The sequence below is a fragment of the Leopardus geoffroyi genome, chromosome C3, assembly GCF_018350155.1.
Source record: "Leopardus geoffroyi isolate Oge1 chromosome C3, O.geoffroyi_Oge1_pat1.0, whole genome shotgun sequence".
NCBI lineage: Eukaryota > Metazoa > Chordata > Mammalia > Carnivora > Felidae > Leopardus > Leopardus geoffroyi.
In genome coordinates, this window is record NC_059338.1 from 29,976,953 (window position 1) to 30,000,503 (window position 23,551).

At 39.9% G+C, this 23,551-nt stretch overlaps 1 protein-coding gene across 4 annotated transcripts; it reads left to right on the top strand.

The window, feature by feature from the left end:
- The first annotated feature begins 748 nt into the window (after nucleotides 1-748).
- On the top strand, nucleotides 749-23,291 carry DDX59 (DEAD-box helicase 59). 4 transcript variants are annotated; one of them, XM_045456566.1, is made up of 8 exons: nucleotides 749-1,028; nucleotides 2,272-3,089; nucleotides 4,260-4,427; nucleotides 8,948-9,037; nucleotides 15,180-15,431; nucleotides 16,128-16,280; nucleotides 16,772-16,900; nucleotides 22,497-23,291. In XM_045456566.1, the coding sequence occupies exons 2-8, from the start codon at nucleotides 2,283-2,285 to the stop codon at nucleotides 22,758-22,760; spliced, it is 1,863 nt and encodes a 620-aa protein (XP_045312522.1). In that variant the 5' UTR covers nucleotides 749-1,028; nucleotides 2,272-2,282; the 3' UTR covers nucleotides 22,761-23,291. The 4 variants fall into 4 exon arrangements, with proteins under 4 accessions (XP_045312522.1, XP_045312525.1, XP_045312524.1 ...); XM_045456569.1 differs by having other exon boundaries at nucleotides 15,255-15,431; XM_045456568.1 differs by having other exon boundaries at nucleotides 755-942.
- Nucleotides 23,292-23,551: the final 260 nt, after the last annotated feature.

Below are 23,551 nucleotides of genomic sequence, written 5' to 3' on the forward strand. Positions count from 1 at the left end.
AAGGTGTTCAATCTGAGATGAAGGGATACATGCTTATACTAATAACGTGGCGGAGTCACAGACTTTCGTATTATCAGCACGCTTTAAAACTTAACGTTAATTGTTCAAAATGCTATTTTGTATGCACCAAACATTAGATTGAAAGTATTTCTGAATAGGTAAGAAAAATGTTGAAGTCGGCAAATTTGGCTTTCCTCCTTCCTTCCCCCCTGCTTTCTCCGCATCATGTGGCTCCAGAGTCTAGCAAAGCAGAGAAATGGCAATCCATGGGGACCAAAACCGTGACTTGTGTTATTTTCTGTTTGGTGATGGGTGGGGTGGTAGTATGGAAATATTATCCAGCGTATCAAATACATCATGTTAAACTTACTCCATTTAGTTTTAGAGTTATTTTGCCAGCTAAAAGCAGAACGGGTTTTCAGGCCTCTGGGGCGTCTGCCCCTCCCTTTTACACTCAGACTTCCCACTTTCTAAGTGTACCAGGCCCCCGCGCCACCCGCTTCAGTCTTTCCGGGCGGTCTGTTTTTCACCAGTCCTGGCCCACTCGATTACGTAAATTCTTCCAAGAGGATCCCCAAACCCGCCCCGCCCTGCAGAACTTGGCCAGCTCCCGCCACGCTCCGAAGTTTACCAGTAGCCGGGAACCGGGAAGGGCAAGGAAAGGCGCGGAACTTCCCAGTCCCCGCCCCTCCCTCGTTCCTCCCGCCCCCGTCAGCTACTAGCCAAGCTCCGCCTCCCGCGGTAGCCCCGCCTTCCCCGTCGCCCTGAGGCGCGCCGCGGCCTCCTTCCAAAACCCGGAGAAGTGGATTCTGCGCTCCGCACGGCCTTTCCTAACCGTGGTGTGGCCGAGCGGGTCCAGGCTTGTCGGCAGGAAACTGGGCCCAGCGCCTGGAGGGGAAAGGCGGCCCCGAGCGGGAGCGGACGCGCCCCAGGCCTGCGCGAGTGAGCGTGCCGCGGGCCCCGGCCGCTCGGGCCTCCTTCCCGTCGTGCTCCCTTGCCTCTGGGACGCGGGGCGCTAGGCCGCGGCGGTAGGATCCCCCCACCCCGTACACAGTCCCCCTCCCACCCTTGTAGTCGCGGGGTCCCGGGCCTCCGGCCGGAATCCGGCGCCCCGCCCTCCCCGTCTCCTAGCAGCGCCGTGACGTGCGTGCGCCTTAGGGTGCGGGGCTGCGGGGCGGGGGTGAGGGGCAACGCCCGAGGGGAGGGTCTGGGAGCGCGCCCCGGGAGGGATCCGGCGACTGGGAGGCCGCGCAGCTCCCCGCTCCCTGCCGGAGCCGGTTCCGTTTTCGCCATTTGAGGACCTTGAGTTCCAAGCTCTTCCCTGCCGACACAGAGCCGTCCCTCTCCCCACCTCCTTGACATTCGCGGAGACTTGGGATAGTAATTCTAGACCTTCAGTTGCATTTTTGTTGGAATTTTTCTGGAAAAATTGAATCTGGTAACTTATCCTAAGAATTTTTTTTGAGAAAGGTGTTTTAGTATATTTAATAGGCTCAAAATTAGGTTAAAAGCCTTGTTTCACAGCCCACAGTCATTTTGCAAAAACATTTTTGGTGGAGATAGGCATAGCAGTGGTTGAGAGCTTGCACTCTGGAGCCAGAATGCCTGGGTTCTAACACTTGAGAATGGTGTGAGCTTGGACAAGCCACTTAATCTCTAGCTGGCCAAGTTTCCTCATGTGAAAAATTATAATAGAATACATAATACAGCATAATAAATATCTATATATGTCCGGGGGGAGGGGCGGTGGTGCTAACCTACTTTCCAAGCTTGTGAAGATCAGGTTAACAGGTCTTGAAGCGCTAAGCACTGTGGATCATAGCAATACATACGGGTTACTTATTACATCAAAATAGCATTTTTTCTCTATGCCTTGTGGTTTTGATTTTCGAGATTCCAGCTGTGAAGTGTTTCTCCTGTTTTGTGAAAACGTAATAAAAGGATTTACTCCAGAATTTCTGTAATATTTGGTATTTCAAAGTGCAAGTAGCCAGTAAACAGAAGCAGGCAGTATGCACAAGGCTGAGCTAAGCAGTGTGCAAAGTTTCACCACTCCCATGTGTAAGGAAAAGGGCTGTCTGTTTGTTTTCACCAGAGGAAATTGATGAATGGCAGAAAAGCTTGCTCTAAGTAGTGTCATGATGCCTTCTTCTATTCCTTTCAGGCAAAGCCCAGGAACACTAGGCTGACTGCAAGATAACCATACTTTATATGTGAATTTTATTCTTCATTGAGGGTTAAATAAATCTCATTATATAATTTCCTCAACAGAATATCAGAGGATGTTTGTTCCAAGATCTCTAAAAATCAAGAGGAATGCTAATGATGACAGCAAAAGTTGTGCAGCTAAGAAAATTAAATCAGATGCAGAAGACCTTCAGCTGGATGAAGGCAGAGATGATTCAACTGATGCTTTAGTTACAAAAGAAGCCACGACGTCAGACAGGCCCAGCACAGAACCATGCCCTTTCCCCAGCACAGCTGGCCAGTTGGCTGAGGTTTGTTTGGTTGGACCTGAGCAGGACGCAAAGGATAGCGATCTTTCTGAAGAGCCTGTAAAGTCATTTTCCAAAACACAGCGCTGGGCAGAACCTGGAGAACCTGTCTGTGTTGTTTGTGGTCGTTATGGAGAGTATATCTGCGATAAGACAGACGAAGATGTGTGTAGTTTGGAGTGTAAAGCCAAACATCTTCTGCAAGTAAAGGAAAAGGAAGAGAGATTAAAACTCAGCAGTCCTCAGAAAGCTGATTCTGAGCCCGAGGCTCCACTTAATGCTTTTTATGTCTATAAAGAGCACCCCTTTATTTTGAACCTTCAGGAAGACCAGATTGAAAATCTTAAACGGCAGCTAGGAATTGTAGTTCAAGGGCAAGATGTCACCAGACCTATTATTGACTTCGAGCATTGTGGTTTCCCTGAGGCCTTAAATCTCAACTTGAAGAAATCGGGCTATGAAGTTCCAACCCCCATCCAAATGCAGATGATTCCTGTAGGACTCCTGGGAAGAGACATTCTGGCCAGTGCGGATACTGGCTCAGGAAAAACAGCCGCTTTTCTTCTTCCTGTTATCACTCGAGCTTTATGTGAGGTAAGAGTTCACATGTGTTACTCTCAGAAGCAAGTCAGGCATATACCAAGTTTCAGCCTTAATTACATTAAAGCTGCAAACTGAACTATAATCTTAGTCGTTAGTGCTCTTAGTGATTTTGCTTCTGATGGTAGTTTGTATGAAGAACATAATTTTAGGGAATTTTCCTTTTATTAGATTGGACCAAAGATCTTTTCCTTGAAGGTCTTAAAAATTGCCTTCCTTACAAAATATCTTCAACAGATTTTCTATTCAAGAAGTAAACTTTTGCTCTGGGGAAAGAAATGCTGCTGACTGGGTGACCTGCAATTTTTGTGTCCATTTAGCCTCCTTGGATTTTGTGTTTTGAAAAAACTGATTTATACCAAAGTTAGAACGCTATCGTAGAGTTCAAAAGCTACCCTTAAATGTGATTCGTGGTTCATCTTAAAATAATGCTGCCTTACTTTACTTGTGAGTTTATAGTGCATAAAGCACCCCCCCACACACACATAATTACTTTAACCACAATGTTTACCAAGTACTATTGAATTTGTGGGGTCTGGAGTAGGGCAGGAAGGGAAACCAGTGGAAAATGTAGGCAAAGAGAGGAGAGGTAAAGGAGGAAAATTTGGAAAACTAAGAATTGTAGAAGATAATGTGAGGAAAAAATAAAAGAAAACACCTCATGTTTAAAATATAGGTAAAACTCACTGGATGTCCAAAACAGAGCTACAGTGCAGGAAATAGGACATTTGTAACAGTAAGTGAATCCATAGGAGAGCCAAGGGTGGGATGCCAAGCTTTAACCAGATCTTCATGGTTTTCTCTTCAGAGGAGCATGGCTGGAGATTGCAGAGTCCATTTGACTGGGAGCAAACTTTCGGTTTTCCCACCTTGGTTATTGTGGCTGCTCCTCCCTGGCCCCAGTTTTGATTTTTCATTGTATGTCTGTGTTTTATAAGAAATGGGTTCAATTTACACTTGATCTTAGCCAAAAGGCCGAGAAGCGATAGAAATGGGTTCAATTTACAACAGTGTTTGGAGAGAACATCTGCAGTGAACAGAAGGCAGGAGGGTTCATATCCAGTTGGGCTGACGGAACGTTCCTAGAATCACTTTGAAGATTTAGTCCACATCTGCAGGAATTAATTGCCAGTGCTTTTAGACTTGTTTTTCCCATCTTTGCAGAGCAAAACTCCATCTGCACTCATTCTTACGCCAACAAGAGAATTAGCCATTCAGATAGAGAGCCAAGCTAAAGAATTGATGAGTGGTCTGCCACGCATGAAAACTGTGCTTCTGGTAGGGGGCTTACCCTTACCTCCACAGCTTTATCGTTTGCGACAACATGTTAAGGTGAGCACCAATTTGGTAAAATGCCTTTGAAAAGCATTGTAAGCAATATGGGAGCTAGTTGTTGTTCTGTTTATTTATTTATTTATTTATTTATTTATTTATTTATTTTTTTGCCCTTAAGGAATGTGATTTTAGGTCAAACCTTTTTTTTAACTTTATTTATTTTGAGGGGGTGGCTGGCAAGAGAGAGGGGGAGAGAGAGAATCCCAAGCAGGCTCTGTGCTGCCAGTGAAGAGCCCAGTGCAGGGCTGGACCTCATGAACTGTGAGATCATGACTTGAGCTGAAACCAAGAGTCGAACACTTAACTGTCTGAGCCACCCAGGTGCCCTTAGGTTAGCCTTTAAATTCTTGCCCAGCAAGCCTTAATTTTTTTTAAGTTTTTTTTTTAATAAATCTTTTACTGTTTTTAATGTTTATTTATTTATTTTTGAAAGAGAGAGAGGGAGCAGGGGAGGGGCAGGGTCGGCGGGGAGAGAGAATCCCAAGCAGGCTCCACTATGAGTTTAGAGTCAGATGCGGGGTTTGAACCCATGAACCAGGAGATCTTGACCTGAGCTAAAATCAAGACGTTTAACCGACTGAGCTGCCCAGGTGCCCCTTAAGTTTGTTTCTATCAGAAAGGGACACAATTTATTGAGTGTCTGTCATATGCCAAATCCTGTTGGATGTTTTCACCTGCATTATCCTATTCAGGTTTCATATTTGCTCTTGAAGGTGGGTTGACATATCCCATCTTCTATGGTTGAGAAGTTGAATCTCAGAAAGATGGGATTTATCTAAGGATCCATAGCTACTATAAAGTGTGATTTCCTTTTTCGTTTTTTAAGTAGGCTCTGTGCCCAACATGGGGCTTTCACAACCCTGAGATCAAGAGTAGGATGCTTTACTGATTGAGCCAGCCAGGTGCCCCTAGAGTGTGATTCCTACAGAGAAGGAGGTTATCCCATGTAACCACAATACAGTTATAGAATCAGGAAATTAACATGGATACACTGGAATGCATCAGGAATTAATGTTGCTGCCATCTACTCTTCAGACCCCATTCATGTTTTACTAATTGTCCCATCACCTTTTTTTTTTTCCTAATAGCACAAGAATCCAGTTCAGAATCATATTTTGCATTTAGTTGTCATGTCTCTTTCATCTCCTTCAGTTTGGAAGAGTTCTTCAGTCTTTGCTTTTTTTTAAAGGATTATAAACTGCTTAGTTTGAAGAAGGCCCCTCAATTGATTAGATTCAAGTTATGCATGTTTGAAAGGAATATCATAGAAGAGATGCTTTGTTTTTTTCATTACATCCTTGTAGATGATACATAATGTCAGTTTGTCCTTTTACTGGTGATATTACCTGTAAAGTAACTGTAAAGTTTTATTTTTCTCTTTGTATTTTGAGGAGTATTTTCATACTGTAAATTTCTTGTGCTTTACCACATTTCAAGCTTATTCTTTATATATGTGTATACATATAATATATACATATATATACTTACATAATATATAAGTATATACATATATACCTGTATATATATGTATATACTTATATCAGTATAGACTCATGATTTCCTATTTCATTTAAAGGATTATAATCTGGGGGCACCTGGGTGGCTTAGTCGGTTGAGCATCCAACTCTTGATTTCGGTCATGATCTCACAGTTTTTGAGTTTGAGCCCCACATCGGGCTCACTGCTGTCAGCACAGAGCCCACCTCACTTTGGATCCTCTGTCTTCCTCTCTCTCTGCCCCTCCCCCACTGTGCATGTGTGCTTGCTCTCTCTCTTTCTCAAAAATAGATGAACATTAAAAAAAAAAGCTTCTGTCTCTCCCTCTACCCCTCTCCTCTGCTCTCTTTCTCTCTCTCTAAAATAAAAAAAATGAATTAAAAAATAAAGGATTATAATCTGTTATTACCATTATTTGTTTTGATTCTCCAGTAGTCCCCAATTTGAGCAGTGGAATCACCATCAAGTTGGCTTCTGTGTCCTTTTATTATATGCCCATCATTCTTTGAGCACTTTGTTTCTTTCTGTCTGAAGAAGATGTTCATGCTTCCATTGTTCTTTCCTTGCCTCAGCCCTGGAATCATGCTTTTCTCCAAGTGGCCATGATTCCTTTTGCTACAGGATAGTATTTAGAAACCAAGACCTGGGCTCTAGGTTGGGCTCATTGCTGTTGGCTTTTGCTATTGAGTTATCATTGCTTCTAGGACCTCTTAGTGAATAGAGGGAGGGAATTACTCCATAATTGGGTATTCTGCATCTGTATTTATCGGAGACCATGAGTTCATGTCGATACTTGCAACTCTAATTAAACACAACAAGATTTGTTTTGGGGTTTTCTGTCTCCGTGTTTGTAACCCTGGCAGTGAGAAACTTGCTACCCATTATCTTTTATATATTTGTTTACTTGACCAATCCTCCTCTATGTAACCCCTTGCCCGTCCTCATCTCTGTCCACTGCCACAGAGTGATGCCTTCTTACTAGGCTCCACCCTGCGCCCTCTTCGCCCCCTGAGACCACCAACACCCTGTGCAGGGCCACCTTTCTATGGAGGCCCCTTCTCACCCTCCTATCTCTCCCACTCCCTATGCTGGGCCGTGTCTTTCACAGATGCCCTCTGAGAAAATGTGTCTGTCAAGGGGCACCTGGGTGGCTCAGTTGGTTAAGCATCTGACTTTGGTTCAGGTCATGATCTCACTGTTCAGGGGTTTCAGCCCTGCATCAGGCTCTCTGCTGTCAGCGCAGAGCCTGCTTCCGATCCTTGGTCTCCCTGTCTCTCTGCCCCTCCCCTGCTCGTTCTCTCTCCTTCTCTCTGTTTCTCCTAAAAATAAATAAACATTTCAAGAAAAAAATCTGTCCAAAAAGTGATCTTTCAAAAGCCAGGGCAAAATAGCCACCTTTTCAGATGAACAAAGCTGAGAGAGTTTATTACCAATAGAGTATCTAAAGGATCATTAAACTAAGATATTCCACATACAAAGAATCTGATTCTGGAAAGGAAGGTTTAGGATCAAAGAAAGAATGGCGAGCAAAGACAATACTAAGCATATGGATAAGCGTAAACAAATATTGACCAAATAAAAAGTAGTCATGAACAATTTGTGGGTTTAAAAAAAAAAAAAGGAAAATACTGGCCAAATGTAGCATATAAGTGCAGAAAGGTTGTGATTGGTGTAAATCAATTGCCCTTGATTGTTCAAGAAAAAGGTACATATGTCAATTAATTTTAGATTTTATTAAATTACAAATATTTGTTAAAATTCAAGGGAAGCGCTGGAAGAATGGGAAAAAAAAAAGTTTCTAACTTCCAAACCGGCAGAATGCGGGAAAGTAGAAGAGGAATAGAAGGGATGAACTCAGGGGCGCCTGGGTGGCGCAGTCGGTTAAGCGTCCGACTTCACCCAGGTCACGATCTCGCGGTCCGTGAGTTTGAGCCCCGCGTCGGGCTCTGGGCTGATGGCTCAGAGCCTGGAGCCTGTTTCCGATTCTGTGTCTCCCTCTCTCTCTGCCCCTCCCCCGTTCATGCTCTGTCTCTCTCTGTCCCAAAAATAAATAAACGTTGAAAAAAAAATTAAAAAAAAAAAAAAAAGAAGGGATGAACTCAGTTCAAAATAATTGAAATGGATTTAAATGCTTACAGTATTTCTGAAGAAACCAAGCAGAGCTCTGTAGCTCTATGGATACAGATCCTTACAACCCTGAAATTTTATCATTCTCTGTGAGCTTGCCGTTGTGTTGCTGTGTCCTTGAAAAGTGGAATACAATTGAATTTATTAGATCATTTGTAACTTGACTTTTCGCCAGGCACCGTCTCATGTAATCTTTATAATAATTATCATTTCCATTTTATGAATGTGAGAACAGAGGCTCATGCCATTTATTAAGTGCTATAGGTAAGACTCCTACTGAAGTTTGACTAAACAGCGCCTACTTTTAACTACTCCTTCAACTATTATAAAACTGTTAAGAGCCTTGAGCAACTTTAGAAATCATTGTGCCCAACCTTTTAATTTAAAATGAAATAGCAGGCCCAAAGGGGTTTAGGGATTTGCACTTGTTTACGGAGCCAAATAGCGGTCAGCCTGCCTGCAGAGCCCTTCCTGGTCTGGTCTCTGCCTACTTTCAAGCTTCATCCAAGTCTTTCTTCCCCTTTTTTACCTCGCGGAAGCCTCTGTGGCCTTCCAGCCACAGAAGGTTCTTGGATGTTTTCCTTCCACCTGGTCCTCTCCTTGCTAGCTCTCACTACTTCTGTGTTAGGGTTTAGCTTATATGTTAGCGAGGACTGGACAGATGCCCCCATTTATTGCATACCATACTGGCCTCATGAGTATTTATCTGATCCTTCCTTTGTGTTACAAGTTTCATGAGAGCAGAGACTACATCTGACTTAATCATCATTGATTCTGAGTACCTAACCTCAGTGACTGGCACATATTAGCCACCCAGTAAGTATACATAGAAAGAATGAATAAAGGAAGGAAGGAATATTATCTAATTTATTATCTTTTTCTCATTTATTCAGGTTATCATTGCAACTCCTGGGCGACTTCTGGATATAATAAAACAGAGCTCTGTAGAACTCCGTGGTATAAAAATTGTAGTAGTAGATGAAGTAAGTAGTGTTACTTAGAACATTAGTTACATAATTTTATATAGTTTATGAAAAATACATTATAGTTATATAATCTCACTGTGTGTTCAGGCATTTTCTCCCCAAAGGAAAAAAAAATTAGGGATTTTTTTAAATTGCAGTGGTCATTCTTAAGCTAGTTCCTGTGTAGCATTGCAACTACCCTAAGGTATAGTGCACTGAAATTAAACCACATTAATAAATAAAATTAACTGTCTTTTCCTAATTGACAGAAAACACAAATCCAACAGCTACTGTATTCTCAGTGATAAGTTTTTTAAACACTTGACACTGGCTATCATTTGTCTACAAAAATAAATGGATCAGTGGCAAATAACTATTAACAGGGATTTTGGAAGTAGCTGAGAATGCTTAATTGGATGACCTTTTGTATTTTTTTTCTACGTGGTCATAGGCATTTGTGGTTGTGATTTTCAGTGGTACATAGAGCAGATAAGCATTTTTATATTTTTGGTTTGCTTACAAGATAAAATAAATATGTTAGTATCTGCTGATATTCCACCATGTGAACAAGCATGAGGACACAAAACCATGTGTCAGCCCAGGCTGGACATGTGCCGGTTCTGCCTGCAGGGCATTGCACTTCTGCCTTCACACACGTCCCAACAGCAGTCACAGAGCAGAGGCCCAGCAGGGGTCACAGATGTGGGGTCCAGGTGCTGACCAGTGATGGCAACCTGGCCTGCCTTCTGTGGGGCCCAGTAAGTAGCAGTAGGGTGCCAGGGGGTGTGGAAAGAACACCTGGATGAGACTGCAAGACTGGGATTTGAGCCTTTACTCTACCTACTGTGGGATGCTGGGCAGGTCATTTAATCTTCCAGACATTGTGAAAATGTCTCATAGACTGAAAAGTCCTGTAAAAATGTAAAATAATGTTATTCAGTCCTTTATTATTTTTTTTCTGTTTTTTTTCCCTTATATATTTACCTTTTTTTTTCCAGTGAGAATATTTAAGTTCTACTCCTTTGGCAAATTTCAGTTATACAGTATAGTGTTAACCAACCATGGTAACCACATTGTGCATGTCAGACCTTACCTGTTTTATAACCAAAAGTTTTTACCCTTTTATCCTAAACCTCTTCCTGTTTCACCCACTCTCTAGCCCCTGGCAATCATTTTTCTACTACTTTCTATGAATCTGACTTTTATTTTCTTATGTTGAACTTTTTTATTTTTTTATTTATTTGTTTTTTTTAATGTTTATTTATTTTTGAGACAGAGACAAAGCATGAACGGGGGAGGGTCAGAGAGAGGGAGACAAAGAATCTGAAACAGGCTCCAGGCTCTGAGCTGTCAGCACAGAGCCCGATGGGCGGCTCAAACTCACGGACCGCGAGATCATGACCTGGGCCGAAGTTGGCAGCTTAACCGACTGAGCCACCCAGGCGCCCCATGTTGAACTTTTTTAAATTGCACATATAAGTACTATCATACAGTATTTGTCTTTTTCTGTCCAGCTTACTTTAATGCCCTCCAGGTCCATCCATGTTACTGAAAATGTAAGAAGTTTGTCTGAATAATAGTCCATTGTGTATACATACACCAGATTTTCTTTATCCATTCATCTGCCAATGGACACTTAGGTTGTTTCCATACCTTGGCTATTGTGAACTGTTACTCAGTCCTTTAAAAGGTGCTGCTAGGTCAGCATTTTCCTGGTGTGCCTTTTGGTTCAACTGATTTATTGCATTGGATTATCATCAGACTTACTGCCACCCTGCAAGTATGAATGGGCTTCCCATTGTTGATAAGCCTATGTTCTTAAGTTCTTGCCATCTTATGAGCCTGAGAAATGGATACATTGATTTTAAAGTTTATTTCCATTCCTGTTTGCTTCTCTTCACGACATTTCCATCTTTGCCAATTAATAGGGTTTCACAGGACACCTCAGTGCTATGCTCAGAATACAAAAGGAGTATTCATTCAGCAAACCTGTACTGAGTGCTTGTTATGTGCAGCCTCTGTCCCAGCTCCTCAGCGTTTAAGGAAATGAGCTGGTAAACAACATAATTGGTCATGTACTGAAACTGAAGTCAGCATAGAAGTGCTATTCAGAGTCCTTGGCTCTGAAACCATCCATCAGTCCCGCAGATAGACTTTAGGTCTTCTTTCCTCTCTGACCTGTATGTAAATTGACCAGCTCTAGATGAGTTTGGATGGAATCACAAAGAAATTTTAAATACTATTCAGGCCTACAAAGTGCTGAAACCTTATTGGAGAAAAAGACATATACACTTTAAATTAAGCAAAAGCATTATCATATATACTGAAATACAAAGTACTAAAGTGTGTAATGTAGGCCAGGGAATGGCAAACTCGTGCTGTAAAGGACCAGATAGTAAATATTTAAGGCTTCAGGGGCCACTTGGTCTCTGTTGAAACTGTTCAGTACAACCATAGACAGTAGGTAAATAAATGGGTATGACTGTGTTCGCATAAAACTTTACAGAAACACACAGAGGTCTGAGTTTGTCCCAAGAGCCTTAGTTTGCTGACGCCTGATATAAGCTGTTAGTAAAAAAACAGGACTATGTATGATATGCTAATTTTTCAGTGCAATTAAGGACCAAGAGAAAGAAAGAAGAGATTGTGTGAATTGGCACTGTAAAAAATGGCCTCTCTGAGGTAATGGGATTTGACCTGGTCGTCCACAGATGGAAAAGGATTTAGAAAACTAGAGAATGTATCCAGTATTCCAGGTGAAGAAGCTAACATAGGCAGAGGCAGAAAGGCCAAGTACATGCACTGAGAGACCAACCAGCTTGAAGCATTCTTCCTGAGAAATAATAGGAAGTAAAGTTGGGTAGTTAGGGTGGGGTCAAATTATAGAGGGCCTTGAAAGGGAGGAGGAAGATCTTGGATTTGATGTGGGAAACAATGAGGCTTTCAAAATTATTGAGTTGGGGTGTCACAAGTGGAAAGTGGTAGTTGAGCAAGGTTATTCTGCTCCGTGCAAGAGAAATTAAAGAAGAAAGAATCTGTGGGACAGAGTGGCTAGCAACCCAGACAAGAGGTGAGTAGGGTCAGGGACAGGGCGGAGGCAGTGGGAGTCATGAGGACATCTGAGAACCACTGTAAGTCATTCATGAATCTTCTGATGACTGAATATGAGAGAGGATGGAGAATAAGGTGGTTGACGTGACTCTATAAATGCTGGTTGTGCCTCTAATTTTAAGTAAAGGGCAAGTGGGTAAGAGTTGGAGCTTGGCAATAATATTTGAGTTTGGTTTTAGAAATGTCGAATTTCTTGTGAATGATGGATGAAATGCTGTGTGGATATGAGAAATGTGCATTAGCATCCATGAGACACACTGGTTTCTCTAAGGGAGGAAGGTTAGAGAGGGACAAGGACTGGGGCCAAGTGTCTGCTTGTGGAGTTTGAAGATGAGTCTGTAAACATGGTGTAGTTTGAGAGACCAGGAAGGAAGTGAGAACAAGTAATATCCCTGAAAAGAGAGGTCTCTGTTCTAAGAGGACAATGAAGATAAAGGAAAAGGCATGGAAACTAAGATAATTCTTTTGGAATTAGAAAATCTGCTCTGTCTTCCTACCTATTCTTTGGCCTAGAATTCTCTCCCACCCCATCCACCTGCTCTTCCTTTATGTGTCCATGGCTCTGAAACCTTCTGTCAGTCCCCTAGATAGACTTCAGGCCTTCTTTCCTCTCTGCTCTGTTGACCTATATGTAGACTTTATAATTTCTTTTATGTTCCTTGCATTATCCCAGTAATCAAGCACAGTGTTTGCCCAGGTTTCCCTAATGGTAAGAATTACCCAGTGTACTCAGCGAATGTAATAAAAGACCAGACCTCTTATTTGGATATGCTGACTCAGTAGGTCTGAGTTGGAGTCCAGGAATATTTAAAAACTCATTCTGGGTGATTCTTTAGGGAGATTTGGGACACACTGACTAGTGAACTGCCTGACAGTGCTTTTTCGGTGCTTAGACTTGATGAATGCTTGTTTGTTTATCAGATGCATTTTTGGGGCTTTTTACATGCTAGACACTGTCCTTGGTTTTGAGGATACGATGGAAAGTGAGATAAGCTCTGATAGATGTATGTGCACAGGTAGTGTGACAGAGACAATAGGGGTTTTCTCAATTTGGTATGGGAGGAGGGCTCTCTGAGTGACTTTGATGCTGAAATCTGAACAAAAAGGAGCCACCACACAAAAATCCATCTGGAGGAAAGACTGCTTCCATCAGTCTTCAGCTAGTGTTCAGGAGCTGATGTGGGAGTGATCATGGGGTAGTTGGGGATAGAAAGAAGGCTGGTGTGGCAGGGTCGTGGGACGTGAGATGGGGGAATGGTAGGCGATGAAGTCAGAGAAGTGGATGAGGATGAAAACTGGAAGACTGCTTAACAATTGGATTTTATTCTACATGTGATGGGAAATTACTGGAGGGTTTAAGCAGAGGAGTAACAGATCTGATTGATGTTCTAGAAGATTCTGGATGCTTGAGGTAGATGGCTTCTGGTGTGGGGGTGACAGGATGAGGAGGAGTCTCACAAATGTGAGCTGGAAAGAAGTAGCTGGATTTGGGGGTGTGTTAGTGTAAACAGATTAGATGCAGGGAAGCTTGGATGAGAAGAGAAACTGAGCGAATTTATTTCTGATGGCCTCTCTATTTTCTGAACCGGGAGAAGCAAGGCCATCTCCTGAGATGAGGGGGGCTTAGTGGGATTATTGAAGAAAAGCAGGGGATATTTGCAAGACATAGCATGGGTGTGCGCGTGCTCTGTGTCTCATGGTAAATTGAAACGTTGAGACTTACCATGCTGTGAACGTGGTCCCAAGTGTTTTATATATTTTATACTCATAATGTATCCTCATTAATGCTCATAGCAGCCTTATGGGGTAGCTGCTATTATCATTCCCATTTGTAAAAGGAAAAACTGAGGCTTACAGCCATTCGTTACCTTGGTTAATTTAAGGTCATAGGTAGAGTCAGGTTCAAACCCAGACCATCATGATTATTTTAGATTTTTAAATGTCACAGAGTGAATATTAAAATGTGTGTTCATACTTTAATAGTATGTTACTGGACGCTTAAAAATACAATGCCTTAGTCTAAATACTCTAAAATAGTTAAATAACTTATTTTTCAAAATTATAGATAGCTAGATTGTATTTAAAAATCAAGATAGCCTTAATCTTTATTATTTTGAAGCAGCTTTAACTTAATTTTTTTCCTTCTGTTTGCTTAGTAATACATAAATTGTTTTTAAAGACCAGCAACACAGGAGTATATACCGAAGTGGAAGCCCCCAACAGTAAATGTTTTTACTTATTTAACATTTTATTATAAATATGCATCCATGGTTAAAAAAAAAAACAACTTTGCAAGAAGCTATAAAATGAAGAATTAAATTGCACCCCCTTCTACAGCCTGCAAGCCTTCTCCCCAGAGTCAACAATTGAGTTTCTTGAGTGTATACACAACTGGTATCATGTTATACATAGTGTTCTGTACTTTGCTTTTTTCCTGCTAGCAGTGATTCATTATAACTTAATAAAAGGCTTTCCAGGGGCGCCTGGGTGGCGCAGTCGGTTAAGCGTCCGACTTCAGCCAGGTCACGATCTCGCGGTCCGTGAGTTCGAGCCCTGCGTCAGGCTCTGGGCTGATGGCTCAGAGCCTGGAGCCTGTTTCCGATTCTGTGTCTCCCTCTCTCTCTGCCCCTCCCCCATTCATGCTCTGTCTCTCTCTGTCCCAAAAATAAAAAATAAACGTTGGAAAAAAAAAAAAAAAAAAAGGCTTTCCAGTCATAATTAATGATAGCAGAGGGTTGTATTATGTGGATCTACCATAATTTATTTACTAAATCCCCTATAGGTGGATATTTAGGATATATACATTTTTTTTTGCCACTGTTAATGCCATAAAAACCTTTGTATATCATTGAAAACCTGTAATTACCCAATATATAATTTTATATAAATATGTATTTTCCCAGTTTATCCTTTACCTTTTGACATTGTGGTATATTCTTCTGTGTAAAAGTTTTTAATTTTTCATGTTCATAATCATTTCAGTTTTTTCCTTGGGTGGCCCAGGGTTTTAATGTCCAGTAGGACTAACTTTAAAATGATTTTATTTTAGGCTGATACCATGTTAAAGATGGGCTTTCAACAGCAAGTGCTTGACATTTTGGAAAACGTTCCTAATGATTGTCAGACCATTTTGGTTTCAGCTACAATTCCAGGTAGCATAGAACAACTAGGAAGCCAGCTTCTGCATAATCCTGTGAGAATTATCACTGGGGAAAAGAACCTGCCTTGTTCCAGTGTGCGCCAGATTATTTTGTGGGTAGAAGAACCAGCCAAAAAGAAAAAATTGTTTGAAATCTTAAATGTGAGTAGTTGCGCAACCCTGTTTTGTAGATTGTGTTTGCATTTTTCACAGTCCTTAAGATTGTGATTTTTAGATGCAGCCTTTGGGGAATTTAGTATAGATACTTAATAACTAAATTGCTTTACCTCAATTCTGTGGGATCAGATAAATATTTATTTATATAAGCTTACTGTATGGATGCAGAATTGCCCTTTTTTCCCCCTATTATAGAAAGATGTTTAAATATCAAGACTATTCTTAAGTAATATTTTTTGTTTGAAAAATTTTTAGTAGTTTTATATATCAGGTTAAAGACAAGTTCTTTCTTGATCATTCTGTCCTTGGGAAATAGAATCTTTTAGCGGTAACTTGTTTAAGCAGAAATTTGTTAAGTGGGTAATATGTGCAGCACAGTTACTTAAAAATAAGGTATTAAGTTAAATATGTTTGTATTTACTTATGAACAGTATTTAAAATTTTAAATTGCACTCAAAATTTTAAAATTATTTTTGCAATATTAATGAAGTATTGGAGAAATATGAACAGCAGGAGACTGTTGTACTTCTGTTTGTGCATATTTAAAAAACATTCATTTTAACACTCATTTTTCCTCTATAAGCCTGTTGATAACTAGCTTATACTAATGCTTTCAGAAAAACTTCCCATTGTAAATTATGTTGTATGAATAATTTTAAACATATGTTTTTCGTTTTTCAGGATAGGAAACTCTTCAAGCCTCCAGTGTTAGTATTTGTGGACTGCAAGCTGGGAGCAGATCTGCTGAGTGAGGCAGTGCAGAAAATCACTGGTCTAAAAAGTGTGTCTATACATTCGGAGAAGTCACAAACAGAAAGGAAAAACATTTTGAAGGTTTGGCACTCAGCATTCTGTTTTCAAGGGACCCCCTATTACCAGCTGGTTTTTAAAGCGACCTTTTTTTCATGACTGCAAGAACTTCAGGCAAGCAGTGACTGTCAGCTAATTGTTCCTCTTGCTCAGGCTTCTGTGTTTTGGGAGCAATAAGCCTGTTCCCTACAGGGTTATCTGCTAAATAGATTACTAATTCAGAATCTACCATTTCTGAAATCAGGTCAGTTTAGACGGGGGCAGAGCAGTAGTTCACCCTTGGAAAGGGTTTGCTTGAGTACATTAAGAGAAAACATTTGATGGGGTTGGGCGGGGGGTGGTTGGGAAGAATTTAAACCACACAGATTTCTCAGGTATTCTAAGACCTTTACTTACTGAAAAGATACTGCAACAACAATGTTGAAGAAAGTATTAAAAGAAGAAAAGGTATCTGAATTAGATAAAACCATATAAGATAAATTCTGAATAATGAAGTTTGTTGCTTTTTGGGGAAGGGATTACTTGAAGGAGACTATGAAGTTGTGGTGAGCACCGGAGTCCTGGGACGAGGCCTGGACTTGATCAGTGTCAGGCTGGTTGTCAATTTCGACATGCCTTCAAGTATGGATGAGTACGTGCATCAGGTAAAGAGATTTTATGTTTCCTCCCTGAGTTCTCTTGGGCAAGGCATTGTCAATAGAGTGGTAACTAAAAAATAAAAAGTTTTGGGGTGCCTGAGTGGCTTGGTTGAGCATCTGACTCTTGATTTTGGCTCAGGTCATGATCCCAGGGTTGTGGGATCAAGCCCTGAGTCAGGACTTAAGATTCTCTCTCTCTCTTTCTCTCTCTCTCTCTCTCTCTCTCCCCCCCCCCCTTCTGCCCCATTCCCCTGCTTGCTTGCTCTCTCCCTCTAAAATAAAATAAATGAAAAAAAGTGAGACAGTATTCTAAAAAAGAAAAAATAAGTTTTATCATAGACCTAAAAAGATTTTATAAACTTTATATAGTTTTGCTTTTAAAACATTATATAAGCTAAATTTTGTTTTTAAAAACTCTATGTGTGCCTAAAATGGATTAAAAAAATAATTGGAGGGGCGCCTGGGTGGCTCAGTCAGTTAAGCGTCCGACTTCGGCTCAGGTCATGATCTCATGATTCTTGAGTTTGAGCCCTGCCTTGGGCCCTGTGCTGGCAGGTCTGAGCCTGGAGTCTGCTTCAGCTTCTGTGTCTTCCTCTCTCTCTGGCCCTATGCCGCTCACACTCTGTCTCTCTCTCAAAAATAAACATTAAAAAATTTTTTTTCTAAACAATTGGAAATAACCTAAAATATCAGTTTAATAAAATTTTAAGTAGTGGTTTTTGTTTTTAATTTCCTTTCTATTTTTTTTTTTTTTTAACATTTATTTATTTTTGAGACAGAGAGAGACAGAGCATGAACGGGGGAGGGTCAGAGAGAGAGGGAGACACAGAATCTGAAACAGGCTACAGGCTCTGAGCGGTCAGCACAGAGCCCGACGCGAGGCTTGAACTCACGGACCATGAGATCGTGACCTGAGCCGAAGTCGGCCGCCTAACCGACTGAGCCACCCAGGCGCCCCATCCTTTCTATTTCTTACTTAGCGAGCATATTAAATAGCGTTTATAATCAGGGGGAAGAAAAGGCTTTGTTTTAAATTGGTCTATCTGGCCGAAATAAAATTGATACGTTAAAGTATTTGTTTTTTTTTAGGAATCTTGTCTTCATCTCTTCTTCATATCCTTATTTGTTCTAGTCTTTCGCCTATTAAAGTTTTGTTTATTTTGCTGCCAAAGATAACAGCAGGCTCTTCTTTCTAGCAGAAATAGAGCTTTCTGTTAGCGTCGTGTTATCTCACTGACTGCTACCTGTCTTCCTTCTCCGGCATCACTTACAGACTTTTCAAGTAAAGCCTTTCTGTAATGTTCTTAGAATTCCCTCTGAATGCCACATTTACTTGGATCACCCACTGAAACGCTTTTAGTGCCTTTAATGCATTGTTGCTTTTATTTTTACTTAGATTTAGTAATATAGCAGTGCCTCTCTCTCTCTTTCTCTCCCTTTGGTCCCACCTCATTTACCTGTGCATCAGGGAATTGAGTATTACACAGGAGTTGATTGTTCAAATAAATGAAGTTTATTTTCTTTTGAGTTTTTAATAATTTTCTAAAAATACTAAAATACTTAAGAAGCTTCTCTGCTTCTTTAATAGAGCATACTGATTACAATTATGTAACTTTTTCTTGCTATCCCAAAGTCAACCCTATTGCTCTCAGTTATTCATGAGTTATCGTTCACATTCACAGTGTACCCTGAGCAATGGCCTCAGGGGGTGTTGAGTATGTAGAGTTTCTGACTTCTACTCAGAATGGCCCCATATCCTTCTGCTTTTCTAGTTCTTATATCTGGGTGTGTTTTGTTTGTTTGCTTCAGTAATTGAACGGTACATAAACACAATAAGAAATAATACAAATAACAAAAGATATGAAGTGAAAAATAAGTCTCTGTAAGGTAACCCTCCTATTTTTGAGTGGTTACAACAGTTAATGGTGCAGAAATTATAAAATGCATGTTTATGCACAAGTACACATGTATATGCGTACCGTGTTATGCTTATTACTTAAATGGGACCACATTACTCCAACTGTTCTATGCCTTGCTTTCTTTATTAAATATATCTTAGGCATCTTTCCTTATTAGCACACATAATAGGTACCATTTAAAAAATATTGATATGTATGGAGTGCTTACTATATGGCCAGGCACTGTTCTAAACTCTTCAAATGTTTTTACTTGCTTTCAATTGGGCTTGATCTATTTTCATTGCTACATGGTAGTGTTTTGTATGGATTACCATAATTCAATAAATCCTTTACAATTTGATGGATAATCAAATATTTCCAATATTCTGTTGTTAAATAATGCTGCAGTGAACATCCATCTATACAGTTGTTTCTCTCATGCAGTATATTTATAAAATAGACTTGGAGGAGACTTGCTAGGTCAAAGGAATGTGTATTTTATTTTATTTTATTCTATTTTTATTATTGTTTTTTAAGGATATGTGTATTTTAAATTATAGTAGGTATTCCCAAGTGTTTGCTTTTAACTTAGGGGGTAGGGACTTCTGGGCAAATAATTTGGAATTTGTTGAGTCAGCTTTTAGAGTCTAGAGAGTATTGCAGTTATGTTCTTGAACAGCTTATGTTACAGTATAAAATATCTCAGAATAAATTATGTCTCAATTGATAGAACTCCCATGCTATACAACTCACCACTTGAAAGTCAATTTACTGGTTTTTAGCATATTCATATTGTTGTGCAGCCATTACTACAGTCAATTTTAGAATATTTTTATCCTAAAAAGAAACCCCATACCTGTCCCTTCAGCAGTCATTCCCCATTCCTTATCTCTCTCTCTCTCTCTCTCTCTCACACACACACACACACACACACACACAAAGACACACACACACACACAGACACACACACACACACACACACACACACACACACACACCTTAAGCAACCACTACTCTATGCCTGTCTTTATAGATGTATCTCTTCTAGACATTTCCTATAAATGGAATCATAGGTATGTACTCTTCTCTGCCTTTTTTCACTTATCACAGTGTTTTCAAGTTTCACTCAAGTTGTAGCATGTATCTGTACATTTTTTATTACTACATTATATTCCAAAGATATACTGCCTTTCTTTGTTCATTAGTTGCTAGACATTTAGCATGTTTCTACTTTCTGTTTGCTATGAATAATGCTGTGTGTATCCATGTACAAGTTTTTTTTTTTAATTTTTTAATGTTTATTTATATTTGAGAGAGAGACAATGCACGAGCAGGGGAGGGGCAGAGAGGGAGAGATGGAGACAGAATCTGAAGCAGGCTCCAGGCTCTGAGCTGTCAGCACAGAGCCTGATGTGGGGCTTGAGCTCACAAGCCATGAAATCATGACCTGAGCTGAAGTCGGACACTTAACCGACTAAACCACCCAGGCGCCCCATGTACAAGTTTTTATGTGGATGTAGGTTTTCATTTCTTTTATTTTAATACCAATCTAGTTAACATACAGTGTTATATTAGTTTCAGGTATACAATATAGTAATTCAACAATTCTGTACTTTAGTCAGTGCTCATCATGATAAGTATACTCTTAATTCCCTTCATTTATTTTACCCTTTCCCTTCCCCGCTCTGGTAACCATCAGTTTGTTCTCTATGGTTAAAAGTTTGTTTTTTGGTTTATCTCATTTTTTCTTTGTTCATTTGTTTTGTTTCTTAAATTACACATATGAATGAACTCACATGGTATTTGTCTTTCTCTGACTTATTTCATTTAGCATTATACTCTCTAGGTCCATGTTGTTGCAAATGACAAGATTGCAGTCTTTTTTATGACTGAATAATATTCCATTACACACACACACACACACACACACACACACACACACACACACCCCACATCTTCTTTATCCATTCATGTATGGATGAACATCTGGACTACTTCCATAATTTGGCTATTGTAAATAATGCTGCAGGGGCGCCTGGGGGGCTCAGTCGTTAAGCGTCTGACTTCAGCTCAGGTCATGATCTCAAGGTTTGTGGGTTTGAGCCCCGCATTGGGCTCTGTGCTGACAGCTCAGAACCTGGAGCCTGCATCAGATTCTGTGTCTCCCTCTCTCTCTCTGCCCCTCCCCGACTCATGCTCTGTCTCTGTCTTTCAAAAATAAATAGATGTTAAAAAAAATTTAAATAGTGCTGCAATAAGCATTGGAGTGCATATTACCTTTTTGAATTAGTATTTTCCTGCTCTTTGGGTAAATACCCAGTAGTGGAATTACTAGATCATATGGTAATTCTATTTTCAATGTTTTGAGGAAACTCCATGCTGCTTCCCACAGAGGCTAAACCAATTTGCATTCCAACCAACAGTGTACTAGTATTACTCTTTCTGTACATCCTTGCCAACATATGTTAATTTTCATTTCTGTTGGGGACACACCTAGGAATGGAATTGCTGGGTCTTATAGTAAATTTGTGTGTAACATGTTGAGGAACTGCTAGACTCTTTTCCAATGTGGCCTCATGATTTTACATTCTCACCAGCAATATATGAGGGTTCCAGTTTCTCCACATCTTTATCAACACCTATGTTATTTATGTTTTTAAGTATAACCATGCTAATGGGTATAAAGTGATATCTCCTTGTGCTTTTGATTTGCATTTCCCTAATGACTAATGAATATCATTTCATGTACTTACTGGCCCTTTGTGTATCTTCTTTGGAGAAATACCTTTAAATTCTTTGCCTATTTTTTAATTGGGTTGTCCTTTTATTATTGAGTTGTAAAAGGAATTTATATATTCTAGAAGATCCTTATCAGATACATGATTCGCAAATCTTCTCTTCCAGTTCGTGAGTGCAGCTATATTTTATATTAGTTTTTAGTTTTATTGGAAAAATTCGGTAACATAAATAAAGCAACATTTCTTCTCTTGTGCCCAGTCTCATTCCATAGATGGCCATGTTTTGTTTTGTTTTTACAACGTTAAAAATGTCCTATATATTGGCAGCAACGATCTAATCATTTAAATACTCTGAATATAGACTTTGTTCTACATTTCAGTTAAGGAGCAGAAATTGACCATGACTGTGTATTTACCCCCTTCTTCTGAAGAGTTTCTCAGTATATTTGGAGACAAGTAAATTTTGTTCCTTATCATGTATTTCCATCACAATTTTGTGTTCATTTAATTTTATCAAAATGAGAACTTTATGCAAAAATGAGTTCACTTAAATCTCACATTTCAAGGCACTGAAGTACTCTAAAGAGTCCTCTTGCTCTAAACGCAGTAGCTTTCAGAAAGTTTTTACCTTACCCCTATCCACAGTAAGAAACATCTTCATGTCATTGGCCACCCCCTCACAAGATACCGGAACTGAAACACAGGGTTCACAAACAATCCTTACTGGTATTATATGTAATCACTTTCGTATTTTCTGTTTGAGCTATTTCATTAAAAAGATACTGGTGGCAGTCTACCTAAATTGATTTCACAAAATACATTGAGATGTACAATACAAAAAGTGCTATGGGAATGATGAACGTTAATCTTAGTAAAGCCTCTTTAAATACTAATCTTAATTTTCTTGCAAGAGACATTAAGGTTTTATATGAACATTTTGAAAATGTCCTTTGCATTTCATTTCAGGTTGGAAGAGTGGGGAGATTAGGTCAAAATGGAACAGCGATTACTTTCATCAATAACAATTCAAAAAGACTCTTCTGGGATATTGCAAAAAGAGTAAAACCCACAGGATCCATTCTTCCCCCACAGTTACTAAACTCCCCTTACCTTCACGACCAGAAAAGAAAGGAACAACAGAAAGATAAACAGACACAGAATGATCTGGTTACAGGTGCTAATCTTATGGACATTATTAGAAAACATGATAAAAGTAATTCTCAAAAATGACTTGTTATACCACTGAACAATTTTTTATTGTGTATGTTGTCCATGAAATTTCTGTATCTTATTACTGTATGGTTTGAATCAATGGGACATGTACATGAAGCAAAAAAAATTTAACATAATTTAAATTTTTTTAAATTGAATATCAGATTTATACCACAGTATTATATTTATTTCCCTTTAGCTCTCATAAATTAAAAAAAAATCGGAAAATGAATTGCTAAATAAAATAAAATTTTTTCTGTCTAGACAAAGCCTTTTTTTTTCCCCCAGTACTCTTGGAGCTGCTGTCAGAGCTGGACACCTGCACAGCGAGCAGTCAGACTCAGAATGGTGATAGTTTTGTTTAGTGTCCCCAGTGCGCTGCGGGCACATTGGCACTTGGGTCATTGTTGAATAAATGAATGTTAGGAAGAAAGTAAATGATGGAAACTGGAAGAAATGATTGGTGCTTCTTTAAAAGATCAGTGTGAAATATGTTTTATTCTCAGTTGTTTTCCCTTCAGCTTGGTAAACATTTTTTTTTTAATATAACTTACTGTCAAATTGGCTTACATCCAACACCCAGTGCTCATCCCAACAAGTGCCCTCCTCAATGCCCATCACCCACTTTCCCCTTTCCCCTGCACCCCATCCACCCTCAGTTTGTTCTCTGTATTTAAGAGTCTCTTATGGTTTGCCTCCGTCCCTCTCTGTTTGTAACTATTTTTCCCCTTCCCTTCCCCCATGGTCTTCAAGATCCACATGAGTGAAAACATGATATCTGTCTTTCTCTGACTTATTTCACTTAGCAT

Bases quoted from the DNA above. Each gene is read 5' to 3' on its own strand.
- DDX59 (XM_045456566.1), top strand. From the start codon at position 2,283: ATGTTTGTTCCAAGATCTCTAAAAATCAAGAGGAATGCTAATGATGAC. The intron at 4,428-8,947 runs GTGAGCACCAAT...TCATTTATTCAG, and splicing joins GTTTGCGACAACATGTTAAG to GTTATCATTGCAACTCCTGG. The intron at 16,901-22,496 runs GTAAAGAGATTT...ATTTCATTTCAG, and splicing joins TGGATGAGTACGTGCATCAG to GTTGGAAGAGTGGGGAGATT.